At 41.0% G+C, this 16,228-nt stretch overlaps 1 protein-coding gene across 1 annotated transcript in view; it reads left to right on the top strand.

Annotated features, from left to right (window-relative positions):
• Positions 1–15,861, top strand: part of SNX18 (sorting nexin 18) — a 30,375-nt gene extending 14,514 nt beyond the window's left edge. The window contains exon 2 of the mRNA XM_013972781.2: positions 12,155–15,861. Within this exon, the coding sequence (XP_013828235.2) occupies positions 12,155–12,408 (254 nt within the window). The 3' untranslated portion in view covers positions 12,409–15,861. The remainder of the gene's footprint in view (positions 1–12,154) is intronic.

Raw genomic sequence — 16,228 nt, 5'->3', positions numbered from 1 at the left:
TTCGTTATATTGACGTTTGTGATTTTCACAAAAGCCCACCTATTGCCTGCAGTGAGAAATCTCTATAAATGCTAGTAAATGTCAGCATGGGTAATCTATAAGTTTTCATGTTTTTTGAGTTATATTTTATGTCTGTTTTAAAATACTGTATTTCTATTTGTAGGTTGTTGTGACTTCAGATGTTTATTTATGATTGGTTCAGGAAGTCTAGATGTGGCCAGAGTAGAGACTCGTAGCCAGTGGAAACCTGGTCCCCGCCATTGGCAGAAAGCAGGGACACCCCAGGGCCAAGAGTGTTCTTAAGTTTAGAACTGTTGATTTAGGAATCATCCCCAAAGTGTAGTGATTGTAAAATGATGTGAAGGGCCGGTCATAATGGCCACAGCAAACACCACTGAGGGAAGGCATTAATGCTGGGCTGCTCACCACTTAGTACCCACCAGAGCTTAGGTAGCTGCTGGTAATGCTGGGGTTTACAATTACATTTCTAAAGTTAAAAACTAGATATTATTTGGGAAGAATACTTGAAAGAAAGAAAAAGATCCTTTGAAAATATTGTTCTAACTGTGGTAGTAACTGCAGCCCTCTGAGAAGCAGTCCTGGGAATCATGGGTCTGGCTTTGGATGTGTGCCTCACGTGTCTGTTTCTTTTCTACAGGGCCGGTGCCACCTCACTCTGTTCTTCCCCCATGGAGTGGGGCCTGTCGGCTTAGCTGCTTCTATTAGGTTTATGTTAGTCTGTGTGTATGTGTGCTCACTCGTGTCTGACTCTTTTGCGACTCCAGGGGCGATAGCCCACCAGGCTTCTCTGTCCATGGGATTCTCCAGGCAAGAATACTGGAGTGGGTTGCCATTTCCTTCTCTAAGGAGCTTCCCAATCCAGGGATTGCACCTGCATCTCCTGCATTGGCAGGCGAATTCTTTACTACTGTGCCACCTCTTAGCTTGGGCCTCCCTTTATCATCCTAGAAATAAAGAAACTTAAGATGTTACCTTTGGTTAAAGGTAGTTTCCAAAGTCCATTTTAGTCTTAGCTATAGGTATGTTTTGTTGTATATCAAAGGTCATTTAAATCCAAAGTACTTGCAGCTTGCAAATATCCCTGCTGCTGCTGCTGCTGCTGCTGCTGCTGCTGCTGCTGCTGCTGCTAAGTCGCTTCAGTTGTGCCTGACTCTGTGCGATCCCATAGACGGCAGCCACCAGGCTCCCCCATCCCTGGGATTCTCCAGGCAAGAACACTGGAGTGGGTTGCCATTTCCTTCTCCAGTGCATGAAAGTGAAAAGTAAAAGTGAAGTCGCTCAGTCGTGTCCGATTCTTAGCGACCCCATGGATTGCAGCCCACCAGGCTCCTCCGTCCATGGGATTTTCCAGGCAAGAGTACTGGAGTGGGGTGTCATTGCCTTGCCGCTTTATTTGTACAGACCAATATCCATGCGTGTATATCAGGAAACAAAAGGATTAGGAATTAGGAATTATCCACTGTGCACCTCAGGCATCAAGTGTATTCTCTGAATTTTAACCACACTATGGATTCTGTTTTATAGCATTTGTTGTTTTATTCAAGTTTTATTGTATGTTCATGATTATTAAGAATATTCCTTCTACCTTATTTTATTATGATTCTGTGGGTAGAAAACCTTTAAGAAAGAAAATGATACATGTTTTTATTATCCTCAGATTTTGGTCTTTATCTCGATTTGCTTGGCCGTAGACACATCAACATTTTCACGATTGTATCCAGAGTCTTCTGAAATAAAAACACTATTTTTACAGTATTCTCTTGAATCTGTCATCCTAGTATCTTTATCATGTATTTAATACTTAATATAAGCTGAAACACAAGGACCTTTATTATATATAACATTTCTTAGCTGTGAACAGAACAACCTATGTTACAAATGAGCCATAAGAGATATAATCACGTGATTTCTGTCTTCATTTCTGAAACAAGGTGAGCTGTATGGATATATGTACATAATGAGTAGAAGTAATCCAATGTTTTAAGATCTGGTGTACTCCAGTGAATGTTTTCATTCTTACCAAATGTCATCCTGCCTGTACACTTCTGGTGATTGCTGAATGGAGCTAAAAGGGCTGCTTAATTAGGAAATAATAAGACTTTTACCAGAACAAACAGCTTCTTATTGTTTCTTCAGGACCAAAACGTAGAGGCCTGAGTTCTTTAAGTGATTTTTTCATCATCAAGCAATCAGGTCTTTGTTGTTATTGTTATTATTTTATTTTTTTTTGTAATTTATTATTCTGGTCCTGCCCCTCTCTCTTCTTTTTGAATGACTCAAAAGTTCTCATTGTGAATTGAAAGTGAATTTTAAATTACTTGTATCTTTGAATTTTGATAGTTCTTGGCTCTAGGGACATTTTGTCCCTTCAAAAAGTTGCTCTCACTGATGAGTTCAGTGGTACAATTGCACCCTCTCAAGTTTATTTATGTGGTCCAAATCTGGAGCCCACTTAGTCAGACTTGATGCAGGAATAAATAGAATTGTGAGGGCCTGGAGGCGGTTCATGCATGCCTGCTGGGTTGCTCAGTCGTGTCCTACTCTTTGCGACCCCATAGACTGTAGCCCTCCAGGCTCCTCTGTCAATGGGATTTCCTAGGCAAGAATACTGGAGTGGGTTGCCCTTTCTTTCTCCATGGAGGTGGTTCATGAGTTGCTTACCCCAACATGAGGCGTCTGGAGGCTTGGTGTGGTGTGGTGTGGTGTGGTGTGGTGCCCTGTGTTCTGAGCCTGGTCCGTGGGGCTTTGAGATCTCAGGCAGGAGGCAGCCCCAGTTGGGCAGGTACAGGGAACTGCGTGGGTTAGGAAGCAGACCCAGATTCACACGTAGCTGACACCTTGTAAAGTTATTTACCTTGCCTAAGCCTCTTGTCCACCTCTGAAAATGAGTCATCCTTGCTTTTCTTTCCAGGTTAAAGATTTAAAAAAAACTAGACATGCGGGGTATAGACCACAGCTTTGCATAGAGCAGGTGCTCACATGGGACTGTTTTGCCTGGATGCATGGCCATCCTATCCTGCTCCTTTTATGTAGATGTCAGTCTTTGTTTTTGGAGCTATTTTACTAATAAAAAAAAATCAAAAAGTAAATATTGGAGCAGAAAGAGGGGAAGGAGGAGTCAACAAGTGGGTGGATAGAAACCAAAAGGAAGGAGGAAAGTGGAGGGGGAAAGAGTTACTGGGGAGTTAGCAGGGACCCAGGGGGGTGGGTACCAGTGATGAGAGGATGAGAGCAAAATAGGCCACGTTGGCCAAATTAGCATTTTCTTTCAACATTTTACAAGTACCAGGGAATGAAGAAAAACAGGTCTAGTTCACCCAGCTTCTGTACAGCTGTCCCTGTGCCCTTCAGCCTGTCTCCTGTTCTGTGCCTCACTGCCTGGGTTTTCTGGGGCAGGGTCCCAGGAAGACAAAATCTTGTTAATGTTCTTGGCACATTCATGATTTCAAAATTAAATGAAGTGCTTACTTTTTTCTTCTAATTCTTTTTTTTTAAAGGAAGAAAATGTAGCCTTTGGATCCCTGTTGCTTAGTGACTGAACCTTTTGTATAATTGGTCCGAGGAGGGACAAAGCATACGAGAATAAGAGATTTGGTTAAGGAAAGGAAGGCAAAGTTCAGGTGCAGAAGCTAGTGGGTTGGGAGCTTCTGAAGCAGCCAGCAAGCCTAGGGGGTAGGGTGGGGGCCTGAGAAGGTGAAGGTGGAGGAGAGGGCCTTACCCGGAGAAACTGAAGGGAGGCCAGATAACTTCAACTGAGTTGAGAGCCTCCCTGGTTAAAATGTCTGAGGCACTGCAGTATGTGAGTGGGTTTTTTTTTTTTTTTTTTTTTTTTGGCCTCTTTCTGGTTTTGCTGGGTCAGAAGTTGCCAGGGCAGTGCTTTCTTTCTGCAAATCAGAAGGAGATGATACAGCAGAGTTTAGTGTAGTGTAACTGTATTTGCTAATGTGCTTTATAGTTCAGCTCACGGAACCGATCAAAACTGACAAATGTAACACGGAACGATCAAATCTCTGAAAACAAGGTTGAGCAGCTGTCGTTGCTTGAGGGCAACAGAGAGCCGGCTGGTTGACTGTCCCTAACTGTCGTCCTGTTCTCTCCTGCCCTGGCATCACTGTTCGCTCTCTAGGGCTCAGACATCCCTTCCAGAGCAAGGCAGTCTCTGGCCAAGCCTGAAATCCTACCGCATTTTCTGCATGTATGTGTATTACTTTTTAAATTGCAAGGGAAAAAATAAACATTATATTTTTAAAAAGAAAACTGGGTATATTTTCCAAACACATTTCCCTAAGTGATTGCTCTCAAAATTTAAAGAAGTGGAAGACTGTTCCTGACTGTTGGCTATTCTTCACAAGTTCTCGTTGACTAGATGATACCAGAGCGTCAGTGTTCTCATTCTGCTGCTGCTAAGTCACTTCAGTCGTGTCCGACTCTGTGCGACCCCATAGACGGCAGCCCACCAGGCTCCGCCATCCCTGGGATTCTCCAGGCAAGAACACTGGAGTGGGTTGCCATTTTCAAAAACAAAATGGCAATGAAATGCTTCCTGAACAGTTTTACTAATGTACATAATTTAATGGCATGCTGTGTGAATAATGTGATGCTTTTGAAAATGGTGCTGACTTCCTGGATTGTAATTAATCTATGAATTTGAGCCCTTTAAGGTTATAATAATAATGAACTTAGTCATGTGATTGGATTCTTTTATGTGTCATTATTTTGTGTTCCCCACAAGCATGCGTAACATCATTCCTCTAAAATTGAGTGCATGTGGGTTATGAATTAGGATGCTCCTTCTGGCCTGAGCATGCTTTAAAATTATGCTCACATTGGTAAAATACCAGAACATGGGAGGAGACGAGTGGGAGTGAAGTTAGGACATGCGTTCTGCTGGGTTTGGTGATGGGGAAGTGGGCAAAACGCCTTTCTCTGAGCCTGGGTAATTTCAATAAGTATCAAAATGAACACAGTTAGGAATTTTGCATGTACAGAGTCAGCTAAGAATGCCAAAAAAGTCTGGGTCCTAAAGCAAGGTTGAAATACTGGTTTAGTTTTCCTTTTATGACTCCAAATGTAGAAAGGGAAGGACCCTTTTCAACAGAGTGGAGCAGAGGCCTTGACTGGAATGTTAAGTGGAAAGTGGCAGGGCTGGCAGGCAGGTAGGAAGGGTGAGTTCTTTGCCAGGAATTAGCTGTGGGACTTTGGACAAGTCAGAGCCTCTTGCTAGAGAGACTGAAAAAAACTACCAAAACCTCATCTAACCTTCACAACCTTATAGCTCATTGAAAAAAAAAATCGGAGACCCAACTCTGCCCTTCTTACCAAGGACTCAGTTCTCCCAGCTTCCCCAGTGGTACCTTGCCAAGGTGGAGTGGTGGGTGAGGAGGAGGTTGTCATGGTCCTGCTCCATCCCTTGGAATAAAGGTTTAGGGTGATCAGTTCCTGAGTGAACTTTCTATCCTGTGGAAATCCTTTAATACTTTGTCCAACTATTTTAATAGTTAGATTGAGTGCTCAGCTGCATGCCCCTTCTCAGCCTGGAAGCCTTTTTAGCAGGGTGACTCTGTATTATGAAAAGACTCTTTGCGGCCCATGGACTGTAGCCCGCCAGGCTCCTCTGTGCATGAAATTTTCCAGGCAAGAATACTGCAGTGGGTTGTCACGCCTTTCTCTAGGGGAGCTTCCTGGACCCAGGGATCAAACGCGCATCTCTTATGCCTCTTGCACTGGCAGGCGGGAGGCATACCACCAGCGCCACCTGGGAAGCGCATCTCTGTACTCCTTTCTGCCTCCCGGCCGCCGCAGAGATTCCCTGAGGAAGAAACACCTGAAATGTGTCCAGCTCAGCCCAGTGTCCTGCGTGGGAGCTAGATTGCTTTTGCCTGTTGGGGAGCACAGTCATGGGTGTGATGGAAATACATTGCCCACTTTCATGATACCTTTTCCTGTACTTCTAATAAATACCCTTTAAGAATTTATTTTTAGTTGTATAACTTGGGGAGGCTGCACCATTTTACATGTATTACCTTCTTGTTATTTTGTCTTGTTATTGGTACCTTAATGAAGAAAGTGTTCATTGTTCTGTAATTTCAGCCTCTTCTTATTTAATGTCAGAATTTAATAATTGCCTCTATTTTCTTTTCTTGATAAAATCTTATTTTGTCCATATATAACCCCATATGTTTGTCTTGTTTGTCTTTTAGCCCGAGAAATAATTTTGCAGTTATATACTTGTATTCCTACTCTGAAATGTGTTTCCCTCTGATCCCTCCTATTTTTAATTTTTTTTCACTTTAAAACAGTTGCTGTGCCCATGAGTATTATGGGTCTTTTGTTTAGTCCAGAAGCAACCACTTTTCACCTTAGGCTTTATTTTATTATTTCTCCCCCTTATTGTTTGATTTTCCTTACTGTTACAAAAGCAGGGTGACAGTGTGATGTTTGTGACAGAAGAGGGCTGGTAGGGGTTAGAGTCCTCCTAAATTAGCCACTATCAAAGTACAGCTTTCGGGGGAGGGGAGTTTGGGGGACAATGGATACATGTATATGTATGGCTGAACTCCTTCCCTGTTCACCTGAAATTATCACAACATTGTTAATCTGCTCTTCCCCAAAACAAAGTTAAAAAAAAAAAAAATACAGGTTTCGAAAACCTTTGCCTGTTTTTGTATTGACGGCATGATAAAAGTATGTGTTCCTGTTGGTCTTTAGATTCTGGGCCACGTTTCTAGCTTTTATTTACACTCCTCTTGGGTTTGGTACAGCTGAGAGAATACTTAAAATATGCTGTAATGTTTGTTACAACTCTGCAGCTGGTTACATTGTACCTCTGCAACTGATTCGTAGGCTACAAGTTAATATTTTAAGCTATCCTGGAAGTAGCAAGTCTGTAGGAATTTAACCCTGCCCCTAATAGTTTTTTTTCTCCAACACTTCACTCTTTAGAAGCTAAACCTGATTGAAAATGTGGCTATCTCTGCCTTGTGATGTTTAATATTTTAGAATTGGAAGTATGGGAAGCATAGATGTGTGTACAGATAATTCCCAGTTTGAGAATTGGCAAATAAACTGCAAGAATACACCATCTGTGACAAAACGTAAGTCCTAGTTCTAATAGTGAAACTATTTTACTTATAGCTAATGGATGTTTGTAATATCATTTCTATTGGAAAAGTATGTTCCCACTTTGACCTTGAGAGAAGCCAGAGTTTAGAAGGGCAGTGGGTAGAAGTGGGGTAGAGGAGAGCTTCGGGGAAACTCCAGAAAGTAGTTCTGTTCATCAATTCCCCAGTGGTTTTTCCTTTTTTCTGTATACTCTCAGACAGTAAACTAATTAACTTCCATAATTAGCTTATTGAATGATTTGACTTTATCTTTCTCATAAGAAAACACACTAAACCCTTAGTATTTGTTAAAAATGTATGGGGAAAACTAATCAGAGGCTTGTGAGGTGAATATTTAAACACAGAATGGTTTTCTTCTTGAAGGAAACGATTTTTTAACTGTCAATATTGTTTTGACTTACTTAAGATAACTTTTGAGGGGGCTTGGGGTTCAAGGTCTTTGGGTTGTCATCCTGAAATGTAACAGCGATGCTTAAAGAACAGGATTGCTGTCAACTTGGGAACTCTTTCGATTTTTCAAAAAGTATATTGCTGTCAGGCCTGTTTTTTGTTAATCATCTTTCTTCAGAAGGTGGGTCTGGAGGGAAACCAGTTTAACTACATTTTAGTTAAAAGACGTTGTGGTTTTAAAATTTGCTCCAAATTCATGGGTCCAGTTTTGTGAAGACATAATCTTCCTTGATGACACCTAGCACTCCCTCTTCTACCAGCGTGTATGTTTATGGAATGCTGTTCAGTACCTTCATTTTCTATCTTGTGTAGGTCTTTAATGGTTTCAGGAATGTAAATCTTGTCACCTCAAAAAATAATTCGAGTCCCTAAAATAGGAACCATGTCTCTTTCTGATAAACATATTCCACCTATTTCCTTGCTCCTTGCAATCCTGATGCGTTATGCTAATAGATTTGAATTGTATTAAGTGCCTTAAACCAAAATTCCAAGTGAAATTGCCCTTTGGGTACTTTTCTTCAGTGGTTTGTTCTGTTCTTCCTATTTTGCAAAATAATTTTTGGCTGGGCTATCCAACTGCACCAGAGCAAACAAAGGCAAAGCCCATCCAGGGATTGTATGTTACTATTTTTGGTGATAGTTCTTGGCTTATATAATTTTCCAAGAGAATCTGAGGGGGGCAGGTGGAGGGAAGACAAAACCCCCCACCCCCCATGTAAGTTTGAGTTTAAAATTTCAAAATAATGAAATATGTGCTGCCTTTTCGATTTTTTTTTTTTGTAGCACCCTAATTGTATGCTTCAAAGATAAGAAAGTCAGACATCTTATGCATATTTTTTAAAAGGCTCTACAGGCACAATTAATGAATTGAATGAGGTTACTAAGATTCCAGAGGGAACTTTTCAACACCTATATGGTTTATTTTACATATTCACAAGGTCTCCTGATGTGTATGTCAGAATAAAAGCCGGGGACCAGCAAGGAAGGTGAAAAAAGAGAAGGGGAGGGCAGGAGCTCCTGCCCTTGTCCCCAGCACCCTGCTCGCCAGCCCACTGTGCCTTTTTGCCTCTTCAGTCTCCAGTTTCTTTCCTGAATATTTGTGGTGTTTGCTTTGAAGTCTGCATTCAGATCCCATCTCTCCCGCCTCTTACTGGGTTACTGCTAACTTCGGGGCTCAAAGAATGTGGGTGGCTTTCTCAGTTTCCTTGTTGTAAAACAGCAGTAATGTCTGTAGCAGAGTTGCAGCAGGGTTAGACTTGGTACACAGAAAGTGCCTCACATATACGACTGTTTTAGGCAGCTCCCTTTTACTGTTACCTCCGCTTATTCCTGCCCTCACCCTGGCACCCTTTGTCCTCAGCACTGCCTGGCACAGAGCAGGTCCTCCAAGCATTTTCCCTTGTGACACGATTACATTATCTTGGAAGAAGCCATAGTCCGTTCCCGTGCAGAATTCCGTGCTTTGCAGCGCTGTTTCACTTCACGTCATGGCTGTGTGCTGGTCCTCAGTGTGCTTTCTCATGGTGTCTTCCTTGAGAGTTCCGGAGGCTGGGGACTTGAACACTTGGTGTGAGCCCCGCCATGTGCATCCCCCTTGCCAGCTCTGTGCTGTCCTTGTGTGTGTGTTAAGTTGCTTCAGTCGTGTCCAACTCTTTGCAACCCCACAGACTGTACCTGCCAGGCTCCCCTGTCCATGAGGATTCTCCAGACAAGAATGGAGTGGGTTGCCATGCCCTCCTCCAGGGGATCTTCCCCTCCCAGGGATCTAACTCATGTCTTCTGCAGCTTCGGCACGGCAGGTGGATTCTTGACTGCTGAGCCACTGGGGAAGCCAGGCCCTCCACAAATGTTGGTAAATGAGCTGAGATTATTGCCTCGGAAACCCAACTGTTCAGAGCTCTGTGTTATTTACAAAATGAATTCATAGCTGGGAGAAAAGTGAGTCTTCAATTCACAGCTCCTTTTTAGTATGTACGCTCAGAAAGCTTGAAGGTGACAAACGCCCAAAGCTCTTTAGGCCTTGGGGAGATTTAGTGCTTGTACTGTGTCCAGGAGTTTTGAAAATGTATTCTGATGTGATTCAGGTTGTGAAAACATCAGGCTTGTTCATCTGTAGATTGGTTTTTACGGATGCACGTCTGCAGGTCTGTGTCATAGAATGTCGTTTCTGAGAAGGTGGTGATCTCATCTGGAGGTGGATGAGCTGCAGGTTCATTGACCTTGGCACTGCTCAGGGCCAGGTTTCTGAGTTCCTCTGCACTGGACTCCAGTGACTGGAGCAAGTGACACCCGCAGCATATTCCCGGTGCCCCGCTGCCTCACGGCTGCTCAGGGATCCGTGCAGGGCAGGGCGTCAGTGCCTGTCCTCCGTGCTCAATAGCCGGCACCTCGGCCCTGAATCACACGAAATCAGATCGCCTGAGACTCTGCTCTCTTGATGCCTTGTTTGGGCTTCCCAGGTGGCGCGGTGGTAAAGAATCTACCTGCCAAGCAGGATACACAGGTTCCTTCCCTGGATCAGAAAAATCTCCTGAGGAAGGAAATGGCAACCCACTCCAATATTCTTGCCTGGGAAATCTCATGGACAGAGGAGCCTGGCGGGCTACAATCCACAGGGTTGCAAAAAGAGAGTCGGACACGACTTAGCAACTAAACAGTAACAGCAAGCTCTCTCTCAACCATTTTCAACGTAAATTTCATAGTTTCATATTCTCAGTCATCTTTTAGGTAATTTTTTCCTTTTTAGTTTTCTGTCTCATGCTTTCCTAGTTTATTCAACTTCAATTTTTATATATAAACGACGACACTTGTACAAATATAATGAGCATAAGTTCACTATAAGAAATTATTCTTTTCTGTCTCTAAGGAAGAGGAGCATTCTCTGTTTAGTGTAGACCACAGGCAGGCAGGTTGCATTGCTTCTTGAGGCTTGTCTGCTGTGGGGGAAGTGTTAACAGGGCCACATTTTCAAGGTGATGGCTACTTAGGGGATTGGATAGGGGTCTTCCTGTAGCCCTGTTAACATGGACAACATCTCCACTGTGTGGTTACGGGGGAAGCAGGATATTCTGTCTGCTCCAGGGCTCTCCTGCTTTTCAGGTTAAGGTCTTCTTTAGAATAGATAAATGAAAATATACAAACATACATACATTTATATCTGTAACATTTGTTGTTGATGAGTTTTAATTTCTCAGGTCTTGGAGTTGTGCAAAAGAACCAAAAGTGTTTAAGGATTTTATTTAATAGTAGGTTTACTCTATTTTGTAGTTTTGAAGAAATTTAGATGCAGGGCTTTTCCCCTGTATATTTCACCATTGGCTAAAACAACATTTCCACAACAAAGTTGCTCAGCTTCCCCACTGCCTTCTAAACAGGCTACCTTTCCCTCCACTTAGCATCATCACATCCTCAGACCAGCAAGCCTGGTGTCCCAAGTGTTTCTCTCGTCTTTCATCATGGTTCAGTAGAATGGATGCATGTGGGGTCAGGAATCTGGATTCTTGAGCTGGCTGTGCTCAAGTGATTTGAACTTTATCATCACTCATTTTTAAGAACACATGACTAGTCTTTATTTTTCCTACCTCCTATGCATATTCAGGCTTTTGTGCTTTTTTTAATGACTGTGCTTCTAGGGGAAGATCTGCCCTCATGTGGCACTTGCTGCAGAAACCATCCTCTCCACCCCACCCCACCCCCAACCCCTTGGGCCCTGCATCCTCTGGTGATGTTTCTTGGCCACAGGCTATGACACCTCTGGCTTCATTCCCAGGTCACCATTAGGGCAAACTCAATACTCACTGTTCTTTACAGCCTGTAAAGAGAAGGAGGCATATTTTTACTGCACAGGGCCATTATGCTACAGGTATGGATCTTCTGGTAGAATGTGGAGTCAGAATCAGGCATGCATGTAGTATGCTCCACTTTAGAGATGACCTTCTTAATATATGTGTATATAGTGGTGTTGGTGGCTCAGATGGTAAAAAAAATCTTAACTGCAATGTGGGAGACCCAGTTTTGATGGCTGGGTTGGAAAGATCCCCTGGAGAAGTGAATGGCTACCCACTCCAGTGTTCATGACTGGAGAATTCCATGGACAGAGGAGCCTAGCAGGCTAGTCCATGGGGTTGCCACGAGTCGGATGTGACTGAGCGACTAACACACACACATACAGAGTGGTGTTACACTTTGTCCCTTAAGAATGTTAAAATTACAGAGTTTCTTGGTTTGTCTTTAGGAAAAATTCCTTGCAGTTTTTTGTCTGTAGTATATAGTATCTCTGCTGTTGGAAGAGATGAAACATACTATTTGGTCAATGGCAAAGGCTAGTTTTGATAAGTGAATTTGTAGCAGTGGAGGTATTTTCAGAAACTTTACCAGATTTCTTCTTTTTTAATAAATAATTATAGTCACCCCTTTAAATGCCGGAGGACTTCAAAATAGTTCAGGCAAGTATTTATAATGCCCAACATTCTGTTTACTATGTAGCTGTAACACTGGGATACATATGTATTTTTTATTTTTTTATATGTATTTTTAAATTAATTTTTTTTTTTAAACTACAGGAGCTCTTACCAAAGTAAAGGAGAGTAGGCGACATGTGGAAGAAGGGAAGATGGAAGTCCAAAAGGCTGATGGCATTCAGGATCGCTGTAACACTATTTCTTTTGCTACTTTGGCTGAAATTCACCACTTCCATCAAATTCGAGTAAGAGACTTTAAATCACAAATGCAGCATTTCTTACAACAACAAATAATATTTTTCCAAAAAGTGACGCAGAAGTTGGAAGAGGCTCTTCACAAATATGATAGTGTTTAATGACTGGACGTTGGATTGTGGACTTTTTTTTTCAGTTCAAGGATAATTTCTACAGCAGAATACAAACTGCTATCAAAGAACTATTGCCAACTATCAGCAGTGGCACAAGGATGGTTTTGTGTTCAACTGAAACTGGGCTGAATATATAATTATGTAGGAAAGAAACAGTTAATATGTTTATATAACAGAAACAGTACCACACATTGTAACTAAATTATACTCTGTATGCCTACACTACCATTGTAACTTTTGGAATAATGAGTATACTATTTGCCTTATTGCTTTTTGAAGTATGGGTATTTTAGTGCATACTTTGTAGACCTCAAAACCCATGAAGGGTCTCAAAGAAGCTGGCTGGTTAAAAGCCTGCTCTGGATGCCTTTTTACTCTCATAGATTGGGATTACCTAAATTCAGCCTATTCTCTGTTTACAAACTCCAACTAGAGCAGCTATGCGACTTTGTGCCTTTAGACTCTTGGTTTTTCATTTCTCCACCCCCTACCCCCTTTTTAAAGCAACCACAACTTTTCTGATGGAAAGAGTGAAAGGCCAGTGCACATAATGATGAACTGCTGGGAACCTCCTGTTGGCACTGGGGGCAGGGTGGGAGGATCAGCTGTCACCAGTTTGCCCAGCGAGTTTTGTCCCCTGATAGATGCTGGCGAGCACAGAGGAGGGAGCCTCAAGTTCACCTTCAGATAGGGTGTCTGTTAGGGAAGAAAATGGTGCCACTCTGCTCCCTTAGATGCTGCAGTAGCCTAGTCTCTTCACTCAAGTGTCCTGGAAACTTGACGTGGAGATTTAATCAAACATGTCTTACAACCCAGAGAAGGGGTCTAATCTGTTGGGGACATGAGCACAGAATCAGTGACAATACACACTCGGTTTTAATTCTTAGGAGAGTTTTCTTTTCTTTTTTTCCTTTTTTAGCTTGAAATTTTTCTTTCAATATTCAGTGTGTGTGTGTGTGTGTGTGTGTGTGTGTGTGTGTATGTGTGTGTGTTTTAATGGATCTACACTGTTAACTGATTGAGACTCCACTGTGATTCACTTGTTTACTTAATCAAAAACTTTTCAGGGATGTCTGTAAAATTCAGTGTTATACGTGATGAAAAGTAATGTTGGTTGATCTAATGAGGGACCAGAAATAATTTCTACTATTCCAAATGCTGATGGAAAAAAGTAAAATTTTTTTTAAGTGTTGATAAGCCCCAAGGACATTTAACCTTAAAAATTACTTTAAGTATATTCTTTTATTACTATAAGGGAAATACAAATGGCTGATAAATACCAAAAATATTCAAAAGCAGCTTAATCTAAAAAGCACAAAGAGATTTTGGTTTGAAATACCAGAATCTCAATGTTTTTATAGTTGCTGAGCTCAGTAATGTGATTCTTGAGTTTACAGATTTTAAAACTGTCACTGAAAGGTTAAAGTGTCTACTGTTTTTAATGAAGTCAAACTTATGCTGCCTCAGAAATCCCTGGGTATTCAAGTGGTAACATAGAAGTAAAAAGGTCAGTTTGAAATGTTGGTGAGTCACATTGATTAAAAGAAAAGGGTCAATTTGCATATAGTCATACAAAGTGAAGGTTATTGAAATGATTTCTCAATAGCACATTTACTCTATGAAGTAATCTCACATGGGTTGAATTTTTAAGATCAGATTTGATCAAAACTTTATACCTTAGGTAACTTAGAGCCAGATTTAACATCATGTGGCTTTGTCTCTACTACCGACATGTGGAACTGTAACCAAATATATTGTTCTCTAAAAAAATAACTTTCTCCTGTTGATTGCAAGATACAGTTCTATAAATGAAACCCATGTATATATATATATGTTAATTTTATTGCAGAAGTTTAGAGATGATAATGATAGCATTTAATTTAAGTTTGAGTCTGTATTGGACAAATAAGCACTATGCTTTTCAAATGATTGGAAAATCATTTTTATTTGCCTCCTTTTTTTGACAGTGGTTTGATTTTTTGTTTAAGTAAAAATCACTAAACTTGTGCAATGGTAGCATGGAAATTATCTGAGGTGTCTTGTATGATTGTGCTTTGGCCAGGGTGGACATAGTTCAAATTGTAAGAGCTAAAGATTAAAGAGCAAGAAGGTATAGGTTCATGCTGCCTATTTAGAAGAGAACTTTCATTCTTCAGAGCTATATAACATGATAATGCCACTGATTCATAAGGGGTTTAAATTAATTCTAAGGGGTAGGACACCAGAATCATTAGTGTTCATTTTCATCTAAGATCTTTCTCTCTCTAACGTTCTTGGTCCTATTGAAACATTTCAGTATACAAAAATACTGCGATGTTAATACCCAAGAGAAAAGCCATCGTAATGTGTATGCTGGTCATTATGATCAGTGTGGTACAATTTTTAAAAAATAAACTATCATGCCCTTCATGCCATTATTTGTCTTTTTTTCTGTAATTCATAATCTATGATTCAAATGTGTATTTAGAGCAGGGTGTGCACTTGAGCCTGGCTTTGCTGTTTTAATTAGAAACAGTTGTAGCTGTTCGTGTGCTGTAACTATAATGCAGCAAGACTGGTTCTGCAGCTGTGCCCTGGAGCTCTGTCACTCTGCTAGACTCTCTTATCTGAAGGTATATTTCAAACCTGGAATAAGGGAACACGTTGGAAAGTAAAATGGAAAGCCAGTGCTCATTGGCTTGAATGGAGTTGTAACTGGGATTTTCTTGGGCTTCACTAGTACTTTTGTCTTACATTTATTCTTAACAACACAGCAGCTTCTTAAATGCCAGCTTTTAATTGTCTTGAATTTTGCTGCTGTTCTCATCATTAAGGACGTGAAAAGTGTTTTGGTCTCTCAAATGAAGCATGTAAAGTTTATATATAAACCTTTAAATGTCATTCTTTCCTAAGTTCATTTTTTTCTGTTAATTTACCAAGCCCGTTTTTCCATTTATGCTTTTATTTCTTCGGAATTGAATACCATGGTCAATACTTTTAAATCCATAGGCATTATCCAATATTCTCATTTCCAACCTTGTCTTTGGCTGACAGAATAAGTAAAACAGGGTATTATTTATTTGTAGACTAAAAATATTGAATATTGTTTTATTTCCTTCACAATATTATGGTTAGTGCAGATCAGCCATGTTTATCTTTTAAAAAATAAACAAAGGTTGCTTTATTTCTCAGCTTCAATGGAATATTATAATTATTTTTTTCTCCAGTAATCAAGGAGGCATTTATTTAACGTGAAAGACTTAAACAGAAAAATAGAAGACTGAATTCACTGTCTTGAGCTTCCACCTGCAGTTGCTGTATAAATTGTTCATGAAATTCTGTACTGTTTGATTAATTTAAATCCGTAAGCCATTTGGAAGTCCCACTGAATATCTGCTTGTGTTAGTAACTTCAGTAACTTTTGAGCTTATAACAATAAATTGTGAGTGAGGTGTTTTGAAATAGTAGCTACTGTGTGTCTAGCACCTGACACATAGTAGGTGCTTAAGTAGTTGCGTGTTTTCTCTGTTGGGAATTGTCGCTATTGGTTGCCAGAGGCAAGCCAGCTCCAACTAGCCTAATCCGAAATGCGAAGGGTCGCGATGGGTACAGGGACCTGGAAATCCCACACAGGGCCAAACTCTAGAACTAAGCTTGCCATCCATGTGGGGCTTTGTAATCTGTCAGGTTCTTATCTTTATGGGTCTATTTTATTTATTTTCCTGTGGCTTGGCTTTCTCAGCCTCTTCTGATACATCTAAAATGGCCAAGCTATCTTGCAGTTCACAGATTTCCTTAGGCCAGTGGTGGAAACCTGACCCAAACTGGA

This window comes from Capra hircus, chromosome 20 (assembly GCF_001704415.2).
Source record: "Capra hircus breed San Clemente chromosome 20, ASM170441v1, whole genome shotgun sequence".
In the NCBI taxonomy this organism is placed as follows: Eukaryota; Metazoa; Chordata; class Mammalia; order Artiodactyla; family Bovidae; genus Capra; species Capra hircus.
The sequence above is the reverse complement of the archived record's forward strand: the minus strand, read 5'-3'. Positions and strand labels throughout refer to the sequence as shown.